The sequence below is a fragment of the Perognathus longimembris genome, chromosome 4 (genome assembly GCF_023159225.1).
Source record: "Perognathus longimembris pacificus isolate PPM17 chromosome 4, ASM2315922v1, whole genome shotgun sequence".
Lineage (NCBI taxonomy): Eukaryota > Metazoa > Chordata > Mammalia > Rodentia > Heteromyidae > Perognathus > Perognathus longimembris.
Window position 1 is genome coordinate 36,953,183 of NC_063164.1, and position 19,609 is coordinate 36,972,791.

The window sequence follows — 19,609 nt, forward strand, 5'->3', positions numbered from 1 at the left end:
CTGGATTAGTGATAGAATGTGGATTAGTGATAGAGTGCTTGACTGGCATGCAGGAAGTCCTGGGTTCGATTCCTCATTATCACATAAACAGAAAAAGCCAGAAGTAGTGTTAGCCTTGAGCAAAAGAAGCTTAGGGACAGTGCTCAGGCCCTGAGCTCAATCCCCAGGACTGGAAAAAAAATTTTTAGGTAATCAAAAACACACCGTAGTTACAAGCTGCTTTGTTGGATGGCAAACCCTTTGTATAACTACTTAAAAAAAGAAAATTTTAAAAATAAGCAGCAAAAAAACATTATGTCATACATAGTTAATTATTTCTTCAAAGTAAAAAGCATTACAAGAGATAAATGTTGATTCATAACAATGAAAGGTTTTACTTATGGGTAATATGTAAAAGTCTATATGTGTCTGATAAGCTCAAGGAATAATATGAAGTAGCTCAACACACTAAGGAGACAAACATCTAAACAAAACAAGGAACAAATTTGGTTTAATAGACATGTATAAAATATATGTATCCAAAGCCAGGAACTGGTGGCTCATGCCTGTAATTCTAGCTGCTTCAAAGGCTGAGGTCTAAAGACCATGGTTTGAAGCCAGCATGAGCAAGAAAATCTGTGGGTATCCAATTAACCACCAAAAGTCCCAGAAGCAGAGTTGAGGGACAAGTGATTGACACTAGCCTTCAGCACAAAAGCTCAGATACAATGACCAGGCCCTGAATTTAAGCCCTAGGATAATTTGTGCCAGTCCTAGAACTGGTACATACATACATACATACATACATACATACATACATACATACATACATTCTCTCTCTGTCTCTCTCTCTATTTCTCTGTCTCTGTCTCTCTGTCATATCTACAGAGAGAATGTGGGTACGTATCCAACAGCTGCAGAATATACATTCTTTATAAGTTAACATAAAATGACTAAATCACCATAGGCTAAGCCAAAAACAAATCTCAACTAATGTGGATAATCGAAACAGCCAATATTCTGATCAAATTAAACTAAATTAGAAATCAAATCTCTCTGAAGTAGAAAAAAAGTCTTTATGCTTGGAAATTAATGAAGAATACATTTCCAAATAAGTCTTAGAACAAAGGTAGAATCCTGATGGAAATTAGATGATTAAAAAGGAAGAAAATTTTATTAACACTTGCAGGAAATATTATTTGCCTATGCAGGAAATCCAAAAGTAAAGTTTTACCATTTCTAAAAGTAAAACTTTAAGATTGATTATAAATATTAAAAATATATTTTGGGGGGGCTGGGGATATGGCCTAGTGGCAAGAGTGCTTGCCTCGTATACATGAGGCCCTGGGTTCGATTCCCCAGCACCACATATACAGAAAACGGCCAGAAGTGGCGCTGTGGCTCAAGTGGCAGAGTGCTAGCCTTGAGCACAAAGAAGCCAGGGACAGTGCTCAGGCCCTGAGTCCAAGCCCCAGGACTGGCCAAAAAAATAAATAAATAAAAATATATTTTTGTTATTCTAACTTGTTGGGAGACCAAGATCTGGGGAGTTAAAGTTCAAAGCTAGTTTGGGCAGAAAAGTCTGTGACACTCCATCTCCAGTTAACTAGGAAAAAGCTGGGCTGGAGATATGGGTCAAGGGATAGAGTACCTGCACGAACAAGCAAGCCAACAACACTCTGAGTTCAAGCCCCTTTGTAGACAAAATATATATTTAACAAGCATATATTTAATGAGCTTTAAGAAGTTTGCTGGGTTCAATACAGTTATAAAATTAATTATATTTCTATACATCAGCAAAACATTTAAGAAATTTAATTTATTCTAATATTGAAAAATACGAACTATGGAAATAACAAAAGACACTTCAGCTTTCTGTAGAAAGCTTTGATATCTAACAGATATTATAGACAGTCTAAGCAACTGGATTAGAACAAAATTATAAGCATGCCAAGTCTGTCTAAATTTATCTAAATAATTTCATTGAAACTGTGTGTATGTGTGAGGGTGTGCACGTAGTTCATGTCATTGAACAAACTGAAATTTATATAGAAAACATAGTGACATCATGATTTAACACAAAGCTCTAATGATGATCTGTTGGTAAAGCAGATAGAATCCAAAAATAGAATGGTCCAGAAACAAGCCATTTACACATGGACACTGGATTTATTTCAGTGTTGGCTCAGCAGAGCTGTGAGAAAAGAAGAAAATGTTGTAATGTTGGATTCATACGGAAAAGCATAAAGAAAAATCTTTACTAACAAGCTTCAAGGGAATTACAGTGAACAAGAGGACTACAAAGATTTTGAAACATTTCTTAACCTCATTAAAAAGACACTAGGCATGAAGGAGAAGATGAATATATCTAACCCAAATATCATTAAAAGTTCCTTCACAGTAGATGATATGGAGAAGTCCCCCTAGAGAGTAAGAGATACTTGCAATACCCATACACAAGAGAAAGTAGATCGCAAAACAAGTAGGCAGTTTCTCTCTTTCTGGCTTCCTTTTTCTCCCTTCGTTTCCACCGAAATGCACTTAAGGGTTTGTTTTGAAGTCCATATAAAAATAGTAGCTACTGAAAGGTGAAGGCAAGTACTTTTTTGATATTTAAGGAAATAAAAGTGTTCATTTGCTTTGTGAATGTAGAGTGATCAATTTCCATAGCATGGTTTCATACCTTTAAATGATGCATTACGTTAGGAAAAAATAAAGTGGAAAGATATCCTGGTTAAAAATAACGTTACTTCTTGGGTCTTAACAAAAGAGAAAAAGTGAGTAATTTAACACCATCAGATATGGGGAACATCAAAATGGAGAGACAAAGGGTAAAAGGCAATGCAACAGCAATACTTAGAAGACAATATGCTGTAAGGCAACTGTACAACGGGGGGGGGGGCAAAAGTGGGGAGGGGTAAGGTGCAAGAAAAATGAGGGAGGAAGTAATAAATGTACTCATCTTACATATGAAACTATAACCCCTCTGCACTTTGACAATAAATAAATAAGTTAATTTTTTAAAAGATATGAGGAAACTGAATTTGAAAAGGAAGGTAAAAGAAGTTTAAGAAAGGAAATGAAGAAGTGCACAACAAAACAAAGAATGTTGAAAGATTAAGTGAGAAAAACAAAGACAAATCCTGGGGATTCTTGTGGTGGAGAGGACTGCCTGATCTCAGGACACGTTCCCAAATTTATGTTCATTAACAGCTTCTACATTCAGTTGGAAAGAAGTTATTTTTTATAGCAATGAAATATAATAATGCATAGCTTTTATTGAGAAGATAAATGCAAGTTAGACAAAAAATACATTAGGTGACAAAATTAACAATGGGACTAAACTATCATAGAATAAAATTGTCAACAGAAATCATGAGATCCTTGCCTAACAAATAGCATAGTTTCTTCACCTTCTGAGTTTGGTAATTCTGTCTTATTTTTCTCCATTGGGAGATTTCTGATTTAAAAGCAGAGGGACATTTCAAAGTTTGTATAAGATTGAGAATCCAAAAAGGTGGTACTTGCCATAGAACTGTTAAATAACGTGCATCATCTGATAAAACTGTAGCAGTAGTCATAGTCATAAAAAAAGTATAACCAGTATCTCTAGATTTTTATAACCAATGTCTCTAGTTTCTAGAAGAATCCTTTGATTTACCCAGTCTCTGTAATCTACTTTTACCAACTGTTACTTTTTCACTTCAAAGCTTTTTTATTTCCTTATATTGACCATTTAGCTATTGCATAATTAGCAATAGCCCTTTCAGAAAGGAGGGCAGAGGGGGAGCTAAATATATACAGTGGTCTACTGTACCTCTTGCCAATACTTTCTTTTAAAAGAAATTTAGCACTCCTGACTAAAGTGATGGTGATATTCCAATTAGTCTTGGAAAACAAGACAGGCAACAGAGATGCTAGAGGTATTGCAGGCAAGATGAAGATTGGCAAATTCTAACTGTGGGCAGTATAAAATCTTCAGTATTTTAATTTATACAACATTCTTGATGAATGATTAGTTCCACAGGCTTCTTGGCAACAGTCTTAGTACTTTTAATCTTGGCAATAACATATATGTATGCTTAGAGATCATAAAAATGTTGTTGACATGTAGGTATAGTTTCCTTTTGTATTCAAATAGAATTGTCCACATGAATACCACCAATTAGGGACCAAATAAATGTGTTAAGCATGAAGCACAGAGTTAACAAGTGCAAAGCTAGGACAACCCTGATTCATATAACTCATAGGGAAGTAATTCTTATATCTGAAATCTCCTCTGAAGATTAGTTGACTGGCATGTGTTTCTTAAAGAGGTACCTGAGGGAAAAGTGTTACTTTTTTTTTTTTTTTTTTTTTTTTTTTTTGCCAGTCCTGGGCCTTGGACTCAGGGCCTGAGCACTGTCCCTGGCTTCCTTTTTTTTTGCTCAAGGCTAGCACTCTGCCACTTAAGCCACAGCGCCACTTCTGGCCGTTTTCTGTATATGTGGTACTGGGGAATCGAACCCAGGGCCTCATGTGGCAAGCTCTCTTGCCACTAGGCCATATCCCCAGCCCCGAAAAGTGTTACATTTTAAAAATCATTTTTGAAGACACAGCAATATTCTTTCATAAAGAATCTATGCTTGTAATATGAACGTCTATAATTTTATAGTGATATAGAGTACTGAAACAAGTACTGAATAATTTCATTACTTATTGAGAGATTTTTTTCAGTTGGTGATATTTTTATATAATGCATATATTCAAGCTTTTATTCTATTTCTGTGCACTCTCTTTCAGGGGAAATTTCATGGAAATCCAATGCATGTAGCTGTAGTTATTTCAAATTGTTTAAGAGAAGAGAGGAGAATTTTGGCTGCAGCTAACATGCCTGTGCAGGTAATGTTTTCTGAACTCTTGATCTTATTTTTTCACCTTGAGCAACATTTTCTCCAACAGAAAACTAACCTCTTCAATCCATATTACTGCTATTGCCATCCTTCCAGTTCGCTTGTATTCAGGCTGAGACTTCCGTAAGCAGTCCCTTGTCTCTCTTCCATATTAAGATAATTCATTACTGAATTTTTCCAGGTTTTATTTCTAGGGCATTTACTATACCTTCTTTTCCATTTCCACTATGTTCTGACCCAGGATCTTACCATATTAAGGTTGCAGGATTCCTAATTACTATTTACACTCTGCTTCCTTCAGTATATTATCTTCACAGATGGATCTTATCCAAACCCTTCACTGTCTTTTAATTTCCTACCTTTTAAGGCCATACCAGCCGCAGCAGGAATTCTTACAGAAATTCCACAAATGTTGGTTGTTGGATTGTTTTGAAAATAGTTTTCCCTGATGTTCTAGATTATATTTTATCCAACTACCCCACATGAATTGAGAGCCTCCATCCAAGAACAAGAATCAATAGTTTTTATTTTTCAGCTAATCCTTACAAAAAGAATATACAAATAATAATGTTTCCAAACAGAAATCATGGCACTATATTTATCTTGGATGGTCTACTAGGTATATTCTTTATTAAAATTTCTTAGGCTTATTGTCAAGTTATGGCTATTTCCAGGCTTTGAAAGTTAACTAACCCTTCTTACATGATGACAGATGGTATCACTTTCATTTAATTTTAAAAACTGTAATAAACTTATAAAGTACATGTAATTTGATTCAATGCTTTTTGAATAAAAATTAAGACACTATCATAATACATGATGTCTCACATGTATTTTCAGTTGTCCTTTTTTTGTACCTCTCTCACCTCTAGTCATTTGCATATATGTGTTGTTTTCTTCAAATGTCAAGTATCAAACTGAAATGTTTGTTTGAGTACATGCCCAGCCAAGTCGCTCTGAAAATAATCTGCCATTACCACACACCACTGTGAAAGAAGCCCTGCATTCTAACTTTCAACTAGATAGACGAATAATGGAGACAAAAATGGGAGAAAGGGAGTTTTTATAAAGGTATTATTCATGTGAAGAATGTGGTATAGTGGGAGAACGCTAGATCAAAATCAAGGACATGGGTTTCCCTTGAAATTCTATCACTGGGGCTGGGGATATAGCCTAGTGGCAAGAGTGCCTGCCTCGGATACACGAGGCCCTAGGTTCGATTCCCCAGCACCACATATACAGAAAACGGCCAGAAGCGGCGCTGTGGCTCAAGTGGCAGAGTGCTAGCCTTGAGCGGGAAGAAGCCAGGGACAGTGCTCAGGCCCTGAGTCCAAGCCCCAGGACTGGCCAAAAAAAAAAAAAAAAAAAAAAAAGAAATTCTGTCACTGGTCTAGTGTGGATTTTAGTCACATTATCATCATTTCTAATCATCAGTCCCCACTCAACTGCAAGGTAAAGGTGGTGCTGACATCCTCACTCTCATTTCTAGATGTTGTACAATGATATACATAAGGTTCCCACTTGATGTCAGATTATTAAAGGGCCAAGAAGTGGTGCTTGAAGAAGCTGCTTGTCATTCCTGTTTAACCAGACTCACATTTTCACATTTTCACTAGTAAACCCACTTTAAAATTTGTTTCTTACATTTTCTTTACTAAACTCCATTTTAAGATTTTAAATAAATCTTTTCTCAGTAGAGTCAATATTCTTAATTGTGAATTAAAGTCCAACCTGATTTTATTACAAATTACATGTATTGGCTTTGTAGATTTCAAAAGTAATACAGATGTGCTTTAGAAAATTAGGGACATTTGAAAAATTATAAAGTCATCTGTAATTTTACTATCAAAGATAAAAACATGTATTCTTCTCATATGTACTTGAGTTGACACATCTATATGTATATTCAGGTATTTATAAGTACATAATACATATATAGTGTATAAATGAAAACAAGAGAGTCATATAGTGGCTGTTGGTGGTGGTAATGGAGACGTGGCTTGAACTTAGCCTCGGTGCTATCCTTGAATTTTTTCACTCAAGTCTAGCACTCTACCACCTTGAGCCACTTCCAGTTATGTTGTGGTTAATTGGAGTCTCACACAGTCTCCTGCCTAGGCTGGCTTTCATCTCAGCCTCCTGAGTAGCTAGAATTCCAGGCATGAGCCACTAGTGCTGGCTCATATAGTGTTTTTACAATATGCTTGATTCCCTAAAATATAATAGGATTTATATAGACCAATCAAATATTTCCATTAGTCTGATTTACTTTGCTTTGTTGTGGAGCTCATACCTAGGATCTTGCACATGTTAAAAGACTCCATCACAGAGATACACTTTTAATCCTAATAGGATAATTTTTTTATGGTTCTGACATGTTCTATACTACCTTGATTCAAATCTCAGTTCCAAGTATATAGTACATGTATTACATAATTACAAGCCTCTTTTGTCAGCAGTACTGAAATTTCAAAACTTTCCATTTTTCAGGGACCTCTGGAGAAATCGTTACAAAGCTCTTCAGTTTCAGAAAGACAGAGGAATGTGGAACACAAGGTGACTGCCATTAAAAACAGTGTCCAGGTGAGTGATCTCATGTGTATGTCTCAAAAGGCAACTTGCTGTTCCCACACTTGGAGCCTTTCTGCTGCAAGCCCAAACTCAGCATATAGAGAAACCACTGGATAACTTGTTAACAAGACAACTCTTCACACATATCAGGTTGGCATGTGGAGAATTTATTTGTGGGAAGCTTGTCAACTCCAATTTGAACTTCTCTGATTTAGAGCTATCAGATTATCTTTCTTCTTGAATATACATCAGCACTTTATATTAAATATGTCTTATCACCGAAGTTGTTTTTATTGGCATAAAATTTCTTGTAATATTTCTTTATTACCCTTTGAATAGCTGAGGGCCCTATCATGTATTTCATTACATATTGGCAAATTTTGTCTTTTTTCCTTCTAGCCTGGTGACATTAATTTCATTGATTTTGAAAATACCTTTAAATAACTTTCTACTATTTTATTTACTATTTTTCTACTATATCGTAAATATCTTTCTACTATTTAATATACAAAAAAATTACTTTTCCTTTCTAAAGCTTGTATGTCCTGAAACTTGTATGTCTGAACAGTAGGCAGGGGAGTTAAAGGAATGTATTTCTAAGCACATCCTCCCAGAGTTCTGATTCTCCATGGCAATTTAAACAGGCTCACAGAAGTCTCTGCTGATAACATTACAGTCAGGCTCTCAACATGCACTCAGCCCCAAATGCCTCAGCATATTACAGTGTTAGAAACAAGGACACAGATGATTCTACACATGTATTACTATAGGTTATTGTTTTATCATAGTAAAAACACTAAGCACATTTATCAAATACACAGTTTTGTTCTTTGAGTGTTGCACCCAACATGTTTAACTATATGTCTGTCTGTCATCTATCTATCTATCTATCTATCTATCTATCTATCTATCTATCTATCTATCTATCTTTTGGTGGTGCTGGGGATCAAACCCAGAACCTCTCGTGTGCTGGGCAAGCACTGTACCATTGAGCTACATCCTCTGCCTCTTACGTTCCTTATAATTTCCAAGACTTATAATATTACAGAGGCCTACTTTATTGAGTCCCAAACTCATCCCTTTTTCATACCTATACACCCCCCTACCTGCTGTGAGAGTTGGCTACTTAGGGCTTCTGTAGAGTCCTCCACAATCAACTCTGGGCTGCCTTCAGACAATGACTAAGTGATAAGACAGGAGGCTAGGCCCCTTGTCTTAAGCTGAGGTCAACTCTGTAGGTCATGTTCCTGGATCCCTTATAGAAGTACATAAAAGTTAGGCCATAGTGAATATGCCATACTTGTTTAGCCTCTCCTCCTCCATATCCCTCTCCTTCATGCCTTTTCTCCTGAGAATGTACCTCCAACAAATTCTAGGAACTGACTTCCTATCCCAGGCTCTGAATCCAAGAAACCCTGGTTGACAGATAGTCAAAACAATGCCTGTCCATCAATATACACCTCTACTCATGTTATAAGCTCCATCTTTCCATGTTCTGGAGTATGATGCTCCTATAAGGATCCTCACCCTATCATGAGAGTTTTTGAAGGTCATCGCCAGATATTTTCAAATATGCAGTCACTGAAATCTGAAACTGTTTTGATAGACTTTTTGGAGTTGTGGTTCAATACACTTTTCATTCATTTTGATATATTTTTATTAGAAGATTCAATATTACCTTCTTTTAGCTTCTACTTTAGAGATCAAAGCATGAAAACTAGCATATCTGTGCTTTAAAACTATCATACTTTACTTTGTTACATTTTTCTGGGCACATAGGTTCCCTGTTCTTTTAGTAGCCTGTAGTCTTCCACAGGTCTTTGTCATTCCAAAATTTAATGTTAAAGTGAAATGCTATAAGCTATTAGAATGAATTGAAAAGAGTGAAATTGGTAAAGATAGACAAAATTCAAAATCTAGCTTTGGTATGTCTTGTGCTTCACTATTTTCACACAAAAAGTGGATTTTTTACTTTGCAGGTTGCCAAGGGATAGTGTGCATGAAGTTGAAGCTTGACAAAATCTATTGAAAATTTTATAGTTGTTATTGTTATACAGATAATATACTGTGTTGTCAATGGTCTCTGGTTTTCTTCTTTGCTGAAAATTCTAAATATCAACAGTCATTTGAGAGAGTGAGAGAATAAGGAGAAGAGTAATCATTGCTAATGCTTATGCAAATGCTTTTGATGCCAGACACTGACTTAAGCAATTTAACACACATGATCTTACAACAACTTTATGAGGTAGAGACAGTTAGTACCCTCTTTCCTCTTCACTATTCCATTTTATAAATGGAGAGAAGGAAATGCAAAGAGGTTTTCTCAGGTTCATACAGCTTAGTAAGTCATAGAACTGGCACACAAATTTTGACTTTCTAGTTCAAAATGTGTTACTTTCATTGGCTAGTAATTTAACTGACTGAAATTTAGAATTTGTGGAGAAAGGATTAGGAGTGGAGCAATGCATTTTTTCATAATAGACAATAACAAACTTCGTTTTTAAAAATTCTGTTGGAATAAGTAGTAGAGATTTTTACTTTCAAAGGGAAAAGAAGTAGTCTGAAATCTAGGAAACAGTGTGGGTTTAGCTTTGGTAAAGGGTGGGAGACAGCTGGATGAGCCACCAAATTCTTCAAGATAAAGTCATGTGCCTTTGGAAAAATAAGTCACTTTGCTGTGTTTCTTCATCTAAAAAGAGCAAAGTTAAATGCTTCACTTGTGTGAGGACTAAACAAAATAATATTTGAAAAGCTTTGAGTGCAGATCTTGACATTGAATTACTGTTATGACTGAACAAGAAAACATCACCAGGTTAGGAGAAAAGTGAAGTCAAATCTCAAAGACAGGAACAAACAGGAGAAAGCCTGAGTATATGTTAAGATGTAGAAAAAAAAATATTTAGGCCAAATTATGAATTATATCATATTCAAAGGGAGACAGACAAAAAGTGATCATTGAGTATTAATAAATAGTCAAACAGAACTACCCAAGAGATCTTAAGAGAGCAAAAATACATATTTTCTCCTTTAGAAATTATATTCCATCACTTAGAATGAATTGGGAAGAGATGGGACTTCAAATAATTCCTTTACAAACACAGAGATAAAGGTAGTTGGAAGAGCTAGTTCAGTCTGATTCTTCTAGCATTTTTCAATTTTGATATGAATTAGCTCTTCAAAAATGCAGGCCGCTGTAGTCTTCGGATGCCATTGGAGATTGAAGCACCAATGTATTGTTTTAAAATACTTCTGATATTGTTTCATTGCCATGCTCAGACACTGCAATATACTTTGTTATTTTCTTTTGACTGAGTGTATTTTCTTTTGTGTAAAGATGACAGAACAAGACACCAAATACTTAGAAGACCTGCAAGATGAATTTGACTACAGATATAAAACAATTCAGACAATGGGTAAGTTTTTGTTCTGCCTGTAACTCTACCTTAGGATACAAAAGCAGCATTACTATTAGGATTTATCCTTACTGACAGAGTTGATAAAGCAAATTTGATCTGCTTCCTTAAATGAGTTTTTTTCCTTATAAATAGGATGTAACCGAGCATATTACATTGTCTTTGCTTTTGTCTTCTTTCTACATATATATATATATGTGTGTATATATATATATATATATAAACATCAGTTGTGTGTTTATATATTACCATCCAATTGTGTATATTACCATCTAATTCCAAGTAAATTACAAATTTTATGAGATATCACCCCTACTTCAATATACATCTCCCTCAAATATGAATGTTCTCTGAGAGAATCAAACTTTCACAACTAATGAAAGTAAAATAGCTGCCTAATATTACTAATATAATCTGTGGGTATTTCTTTTGAGCATAATCTTGAAGAATTGTAAAGTAGAAATGTACTTAATGAAAGAAAATTTGGAAAATAAAAAAGAGGCTTAAAAGTATAAATCACAAGAAAACCACACAATGTACAGATAGCCTTCCCCTGTGTATTTACATACAAGTATATCTATGTACTTATTTTTTATTTTTTAAATTTTTTTAATTTTTATTAGATGATGTACAGAAGGGTTACATTTACATTGGGTAGGTAATAAGTACATTTCCTTTCATACAGTGTCATCTGTTCCCTCATTCTCTCCCAGTACCTCCCTCCCATCTCTACCCACAAGCTGTATAGTTCACTTACATCAATGTCCAGTTCGCTCTGCTGCTGCACTTTTTCACCCTTTCCCTCAAGTTCTGTGCCCCACCACACCCTCCTGCAGATATACATGTGAATATATCATCTAGAAGGTAAAGAATATAGAATCATTAGAAATATAAAGGAAAATTTTAAAAAAGACTTTTGTTTCCATCTCTTAGGAGTTTGTTTCAGTATGTATATTGTTTTATATAAATATAAAGAGGCGTTTAAGCATTGAGCCTTTGTGATTTTTCTCCTAAGACTATATCCTCTTTTGGTTTCACTGTATGTGAGTACCTAGAATCCGGTGTAATTGGTACTTATTTAAAAAAAATTGTATATAGAGTTTTATTTATTTCATTTTAAAGTTTCTCATGCCAAAAAAGCTTCACAAATATGGTTTAAATAATTGTGTAAATGTCAAAATACAAGGGCACCAAAATATATTTGAGACTTTGTGGTTGAGGTTGTTTCAATGTTTTTTAAGAAATGAAGGGAGAAAATTAAATGTTCACAAGATGTAAGACTTAAGATTTACAAGTGATAATGGAGTAATAGTTTAAAGTATGCTGCAATTAATAGGACAACTGACAACATTCCAATTAGGTTTACAGTGGCTGACAGGTTGGTACCCATGAGAATTTACTGATTTTTGACCATTGTACTGCCTATGCAGATCACAGAGAATGCTGGATAAGGCATATTGGGACTCTAATACTTTTGCAACTCCTTTGTATTATTTCAAAATATTGTTTTTTTAATAAAACAGACAGGTCAGATACAAATCTTAAATTTACAGTATCTTTGTTAAAATGTATTGTGAGGGAAGTACAGATGATTGAGATCACATGTTCAACTTTTTCTCAGTGAAGTGTTCTTTGTTTTTCTAGCATCTTCAGTATGTTTTGACTTTCATGAAATACTGCTGAACATGTCCATGACTGCTTACATTTTGTCCTTTAAAAGAAATAGCACAAATATGGCTTTAACCAATTGTCAAAAGGATTCATGAGCATAAGGGGGCTTAGGATCACTATAAATTTAATCAAGCAATAGTTTATTGAAGACAACCTCATTCTAAATTCCATGTGTAAACTTACATAAACTACCAACTTTAAAAATTAGAACAGGGCCTAGTGGCAAGAGTGCTTGCCTCATATACATGAAGCCCTGGGTTCAATTCCCTAGCACCACATATATAGAAAATGACCAGAAGTGGCACTGTGGCTCAAGTGGCAGAGTGCTAGCCTTGAGCAAAAAGAAGCCAGAGACAGTGCTCAGGCCCTAAGTCCAAGGCCCAGGACTGGCCAAAAAAAATTTAAAAAAAAATTAGAACATAACCAAGCACACTAAATAATAAAGCTATTTTAAATTTAAAATATTATGATTTGAATTACTTTAGTATTTCCCAGTGATGCATGTCCTTTATAAAGAATAAAATGATCATTTTAATCCCTTAAATCAATATGTATTTATTTTGCTTATTCTACCCTGACTGTTAAAAGAGAAATGAAAGATAATCAAGAAGATAAATTATAGTGAAGACAGGAAATTAACAAAATTTTCAATTGATAAAATGTTACTTAAACAAGATTTTTGCACATAAGGCATCTAAGAGTTATTGAGTTCTTGAATTATTATATCCATGAATGAATTCCAGAAGATTAGAAATTTGCTGTAATTTTTTTTCTGGGCCTACTTACTCATAATTATACAAGCAGATCATTTTTCTCAACGTTGTTTTTACAGATGAAAATGGTTAGTGTGACTACTTACTATATTAATGAAGCTTAGTGTTTACATCAAATAATATTTGTCTCTTGCATCTCTTCTCATTTATGAAGTTATCGGTGTTTTGTTTTGCTTTTAGATACTTTTATAATTATATATTTTTCCTAATTTCCTTCACTTTTCCAACTTCTAGTTTTACTTCAAAGCAAGCCCATTTTACAAAGACATGGGGGAAATAAAAGAACTTAATCTTCATTAATTCTTGAGGGTAACCAGGTAGTTACTCACATCTTCTGAGAATGAGTAGACTAGGGAAGATGGATAAAGACAAAAGAATGGGTCAACTATGGTTAAATAATGACCACAAAGGAAAGCAAACAAGATTATTGTTAATGAATAAGTACTTGATTAAAAAAAACACATTAAAAGAACCATTTTCTAGCTCTTCCATCACTAAAAAAACTCTGAATAAAGAAGGGTTTTCCCTCTAAATCTGGATCTCTGCCATATGTCTGGATAAAATTCTTTCTGACCAAATGGGGACTTAACTCCTGAGCCCCAGCTAGTCCTTTGTGCCTAGGTCCCTCCACACATCTAGGGCTGATTTAGAAAGGCTGCTTGAGGCAGGCTGTATTTCTTTTCCTTTGTAGATCAGGGTGACAAGAACAGTCTTCTAATGAATCAGGAAGTATTGACATTGCAAGAAATGCTGAACAGCCTGGACTTCAAGAGAAAGGTGAGTGGCAAATTTGAATGTGGCCATTTGCCTACTTTCCTCCTTTTCCTAACTCTAGTCCTGCTGAAGATAAACAAGTTCTTAGATATTCTCAATTCCATTAACACAAATGAGGAAATCCCAGAGAGGTTTCTGAGAACCCTACTTTGCTATTAGACATGTTTCCCTTAATAACTTTGCAAATCCAAATTTCTCTAGAGCTTATCTTGCTTATGTGATACATAGCTGCACTGTAGCTATCATAAATTTCAAAAAGGAAATTTTACTCATTTGTGTTTTGTTTTTTTTGCTGTTTCAGACATGGCTATGTTAGTAGTGGTTCTTAATGTTGAGAGGGGTTACATTGCACATAAATAATTACTTTATGACTATTAAACTTTTACTGGGAGAAATAAGTGTTCTGGTTTCACATTTGAGAAATGACAAATACTTAGATTTCAGAATAGTTCATTTGCAACTGAATATATTCAATCTAACCTCTTCCCAAGGAGAGCAAGAATTGCTTTGTTTTGCTGTGTTTGTTTCAGTGAGGTTTTTTTTTCAAAAGAGGAAATATCTGTCAATTTTCTAACTCTTTGAAGGTAAAAGAAATTGAAATTTAGCCAATAATTGGTAAATCAAGAGCTAACTTTAAAAGTTCAGCATATTTCTGCATAGGAATTTGTGTGCATAAAAGTAGATATAAAACTTATTTTTTACCCTATTATGAACAGGTACAAATAGGTTTATAAGAACACAGTTAATTCAGGAGAAAATTTAATGTTTTACACATAATGTGTGCTATATATTTTACATGTGTCATTTTACCTTAGAAATAAAATTTTAAGGACAGAAGGAACCTTGGAAGCAATTGAGTGTATCTCCTGATGTACAGCAGAGATGACCAAGTTCCAATGAGGCTAAATCTTTTGCCCACATTGACATAGCCATGGCAAAGCTAGAACAGAAATGTTCATCTTCTAATACTTACTGAAAGTTATGCTTTCCCACTATGCCTCCCCAAATCCAAATAAAGTTATAATAAACATTAACACAGACTCGGGGCACTAGTGGCTCACACCTGTAATCCTGGCTATTCAGGAGGTTGAGACTTGAGGATTGTGGTTAGAAGCCAGCTGGACAGGAATGTCTGTGAGACTTTTATCTGCAGTTAACCACCAGAAAACTAGAAGTGGTGCTGTGGCTCAAAGTGGTAGAGCATTAGCCTTGAGTGGAAAAGCTCAGGGACAGAGCCCAGGCCCTGAGTTCAAGTCCCACAACTGACAAAAAAAATTAATACAGAAAGGATCAAATTTTAGTCAGTATACTCACAAGTAAATGAATAACCATATTTAGAGAAACTAAGTGACATTTGTAAACACCCCTTAAGTATGTGGTATTATGACTATAAGACTCAATATTGTCACAGAAATGACCAATTCTGCATACTGACACTGAAAATGTGTTATGTGAATGTGAAACACTGGCCATTCTTCGTTCTTTATATCATTGTCTAATTGCAATAATTTAATTGCAAAGTTAGTGCATGGAAAAAAGAAGCAAAATACTTGCTCAAATGGCTGCTTTCTTTGGCAAATCTATTCACTCATTGTCTTTGTTCTTAGGAAGCTCTCAGTAAGATGACACAAATAGTAAATGAAACAGACTTGTTAATGAACAGCATGCTGATTGAAGAGCTGCAGGACTGGAAAAGGAGGCAGCAGATTGCCTGCATTGGTGGACCACTCCACAATGGGCTTGACCAACTTCAAAACTGGTAAAGTGGATTGGGTTTAATTTCTAGTGAAAACTACAGGAAGTTAGAAAACACACAAAAAATACCTTCCCTCTCTCTCTCAGCCAGAAAATATAGGTTTACCAGGAGCTTCCTGATGGCATACTAGCAGCTGGGAACTCTATTGCTGGACGTGGAGATAGAATTTTTTTTTTTTGCCAGTCCTGGAGCTCTAACTTTGGACTTGGGTACTGTTTCTGAGCTCCTTTTTGCTCAAAAGTAGTGTTCTACCACTTGACCACAATGGCACTTTCAGCTTTTTCTGTGATTAATTGGAGACTTTCTTCACTGGGGTGGCTTTGAACTGTGACCCTCAGATCTCAGGTGTGAGCTACAAGCACCCAGCAGAGATAGAATTTATATGTGTTCTTTGTTTACTTGATAAGGCATTTATAGAACATGTAAAAGTTGCTTAATTTGGGGGCTTGGAATATGGTCTAGTGGTAAAAGTGTTCACTTCATATACATGAAGCCCTGGGTTCGATTCCTCAGCACCACATATATAGAAAAAGCTGGAAGTGGCACTGTGGCTCAAGTGGTAGAGGGCTAGCCTTGAGCAAAAAGAAGCCAGGGACAGTGCTCAGGCACTGAGTTCAAGCCCTAGGACTTGAAAAAATTAAACAAAAGAAAAGTTGCTTAATTTTAACATGCAATATTAGGGGGCGGGGGAAGATGCAATTGTATATTTTAGCTGCATTTTTGTTCGTTCACTTTCCAAATATTTGTACAATGAGATGGTTTTACTGAGTATTTATAACGTAGAAGGCCCCCATAAACAGTTTCATCTTATAATGCAATTGTAACTTATAATGTAATTGCATGTGTGTACATAAATAAGGGGTGCAATTATACTAATAATTTGTAAATATCTTTTTGTTGAAGTCAATCTCTTCCTCTACCAATTGAGGCACAGTGCCAGTTTTTTGGCTTATAAATGTTTGTTTGTTTGTTTTTTAAGTCAGATAGATCTCAAGCTTTTGCCAGAGCTGACTTTGGACTTTAGTCCTCCTACCTCTATCTGCTGAGTAAATGGGATTATAGGCATCAACTTTCTCACCTTAGAATTACCTCCTACAAGTTAAAAAAAAAAACCCACAACTTTTTCCCTGAGCTCTTCAGTTCAAGGCTAGCACACTACCACTGGAGCCACAGCTCCACTTCTGGTTTTCTGCTGGTTAATTGGAGATAAGGTTCTCACAGACTTTCCTGCTAGGGCTGGGTTTGTACCTCGATCCTCAGATCTCAACCTCCTGAGTAGCTAGGATTACAGGCATGAACCACCAGCTCCCAGCCAAGTAAAATTTAATACAAAAAAAATCATATAGTAAATTGTGACCCTCTCTCACTAAAAACTGCCTGAGTAGTCATGCTTATAAAGCAGAGTGTGTAACCAAGCTCAGAGACACAAATGGCACAATTTTCTACATATATAGAAGCTAGATCTAAAATAAACTGGGAAATAAATGCTCAATTATACAGGACTATAGGCATTCACACAGTGAGACCAAAGGAAGATACTCTAAGGGGAGGAACCCAAAGGCACAATGCCTCTGATCCTATAAAACAATACTGAGGGGGCTGGGAATAAGGCCTAGTGGTAGAGTGTTTGTCTCACATACATGAAGCCCTGGGTTCAATTCCTCAGCACAACATATATAGAAAAAGCCAGAAGTGGTGCTGTGGCTCTAGTGGTAGAGTTCTAGCCTTGAGCAAAAAGAAGCCAGGGACAGTGCTCAGGCCCTGAGTTCAAGCCCAGGACTGGCCAAAAAAAAAGAAAAAAAAAAACAATACTGATCAAAATGAAAAGTAGGGCTGGGGATATAGCCTAGTGGCAAGAGTGCCTGCCTCGGATACACGAGGCCCTAGGTTCGATTCCCCAGCACCACATATACAGAAAACGGCCAGAAGCGGCGCTGTGGCTCAAGTGGCAGAGTGCTAGCCTTGAGCGGGAAGAAGCCAGGGACAGTGCTAAGGCCCTGAGTCCAAGGCCCAGGACTGGCAAAAAAAAAAAAAAAAAAAAAAAAGAAAAGTAAATAAAGAAGTAAGTAAGGAGTAGGGCTCATTTTAAAACATGGATTTTTCCATGGAGAGGTATTTGATTCTCCAATCTCACTATACTGTGTTGTTATAAAAACAATATAAACAATAAAGAATTTAAAAAATAATGACATTCATATGAAAAACTGGCAGTCTGGACATTTTTTTTTTTTTTTTTTGCTCAGGGCCTGAGCACTGTCCTTGGCTTCTTTTTGCTCAAGGTTAGCACTCTACCACTTGAGCCACAGCGCCACTTCCAGCTTTTTCTGTTTATGTGCTTCTGAGGAATCGAACCCATGGTTTCATGCATGTGAGGCAAGCACTCTACCACTAGGCCACATTCCCAGCCCCTGGACAATTTACAATTTTTTCCACAGCAATATATATATATATATATATATATATATATACATATACATTTTATAATACATTACACAGAAAGATTTGTTGTTGGGCCAAATGGACTTCTGGACTGAAATGAAGTGTTTTCCCCCATGGGTCAGTTGGAATCGCTTTACTCATTTCAGTCTTTCTTATTTTTCCCTATTCTGATTTAAGCCACTACTTCCATTTTTGATATTAGATCACTACATAGTGAATACTGTGGATCTTTTGTCAGAAAAATCACTGGTCATTTCTAATACTTAGAACTTAGAACTTGCACACACATGCATATGTGTGTAAGAGGGAGCCAGTTTTACATTTTTCAATATTCTTACACATAACATTCTTTTTTTTTTTTTTTTTATCTTTTTTTTTTTTGGCCAGTCCTGGGCCTTGGACTCAGGGCCTGAGCACTGTCCCTGGCTTCTTCCCGCTCAAGGCTAGCACTCTGCCACTTGAGCCACAGCGCCGCTTCTGGCCATTTTCTGTATATGTGGTGCTGGGGAATCGAACCTAGGGCCTCGTGTATCCGAGGCAGGCACTCTTGCCACTAGGCTATATCCCCAGCCCCCACATAACATTCTTCATGTCATGTTTCTGCAGTCTTAAATTTGCTCCTTTTATTTTTAGTGAATGTCACACATATATATATATACATATATATATTTAGTAGGCTTAAACAAAGGCCAATTAAAAGGTATTTGATTCTAGATATTAACAAAATTTCATACATGATATTTGTAATTGAAAGTATAAATTAGAAAATTGAAAACATTTCCGCTTATATAATGCATAGTCAAGAAGGAATAGATTAGGAAAATAATAAAGAACTGTCACTAACCTTAATTGGAATTAAGTGATTCAATAACTACTTTAAAAATCGCTTAATAAGTTACTATTTGTGCAACATGAGCAGTTATTAAAGTGTTCAATCATTAAGTGTAAATGCACTCATTTTCTGTTCAATAGCTTTACCCTATTGGCAGAAAGTCTTTTCCAACTCAGGAGGCAATTGGAAAAATTAGAAGAACAATCTACCAAAATGACATATGAAGGTGATCCCATCCCAGTGCAGAGAATCCACCTCCTGGAGAGAGTCACCTTCCTCATCTACAACCTTTTCAAGAAGTAAGTGAAATGTTGATTACTGGAGGTCTCTCTGCCATCCTCAGTTCTATATTACTATAAGGACACCTGCCTGAGGTTCTGGTGTTTAAGTGAAGGAGTGGCAGGCAAGCATTGAACAATGAGTTTTAGGAAGAAGTGAATACCACCCTCTGAAAGTTCCAGAAACCACATTTCTCCTCCCTATGACATTTCCCCCTAATGCTTCTCCTT

General features: G+C 35.7%; 1 protein-coding gene across 1 annotated transcript in view; it reads left to right on the forward strand.

Annotated features, from left to right (window-relative positions):
- Stat4 (signal transducer and activator of transcription 4) overlaps positions 1–19,609 on the forward strand; it is a 100,313-nt gene that overhangs the window by 49,305 nt on the left and 31,399 nt on the right. Inside the window, exons 4-9 of the mRNA XM_048345068.1 lie at positions 4,762–4,860; positions 7,362–7,454; positions 10,777–10,855; positions 13,991–14,076; positions 15,681–15,832; positions 19,241–19,399. Of these exons, the coding sequence (XP_048201025.1) occupies positions 4,762–4,860; positions 7,362–7,454; positions 10,777–10,855; positions 13,991–14,076; positions 15,681–15,832; positions 19,241–19,399 (668 nt within the window). The remainder of the gene's footprint in view (positions 1–4,761; positions 4,861–7,361; positions 7,455–10,776; positions 10,856–13,990; positions 14,077–15,680; positions 15,833–19,240; positions 19,400–19,609) is intronic.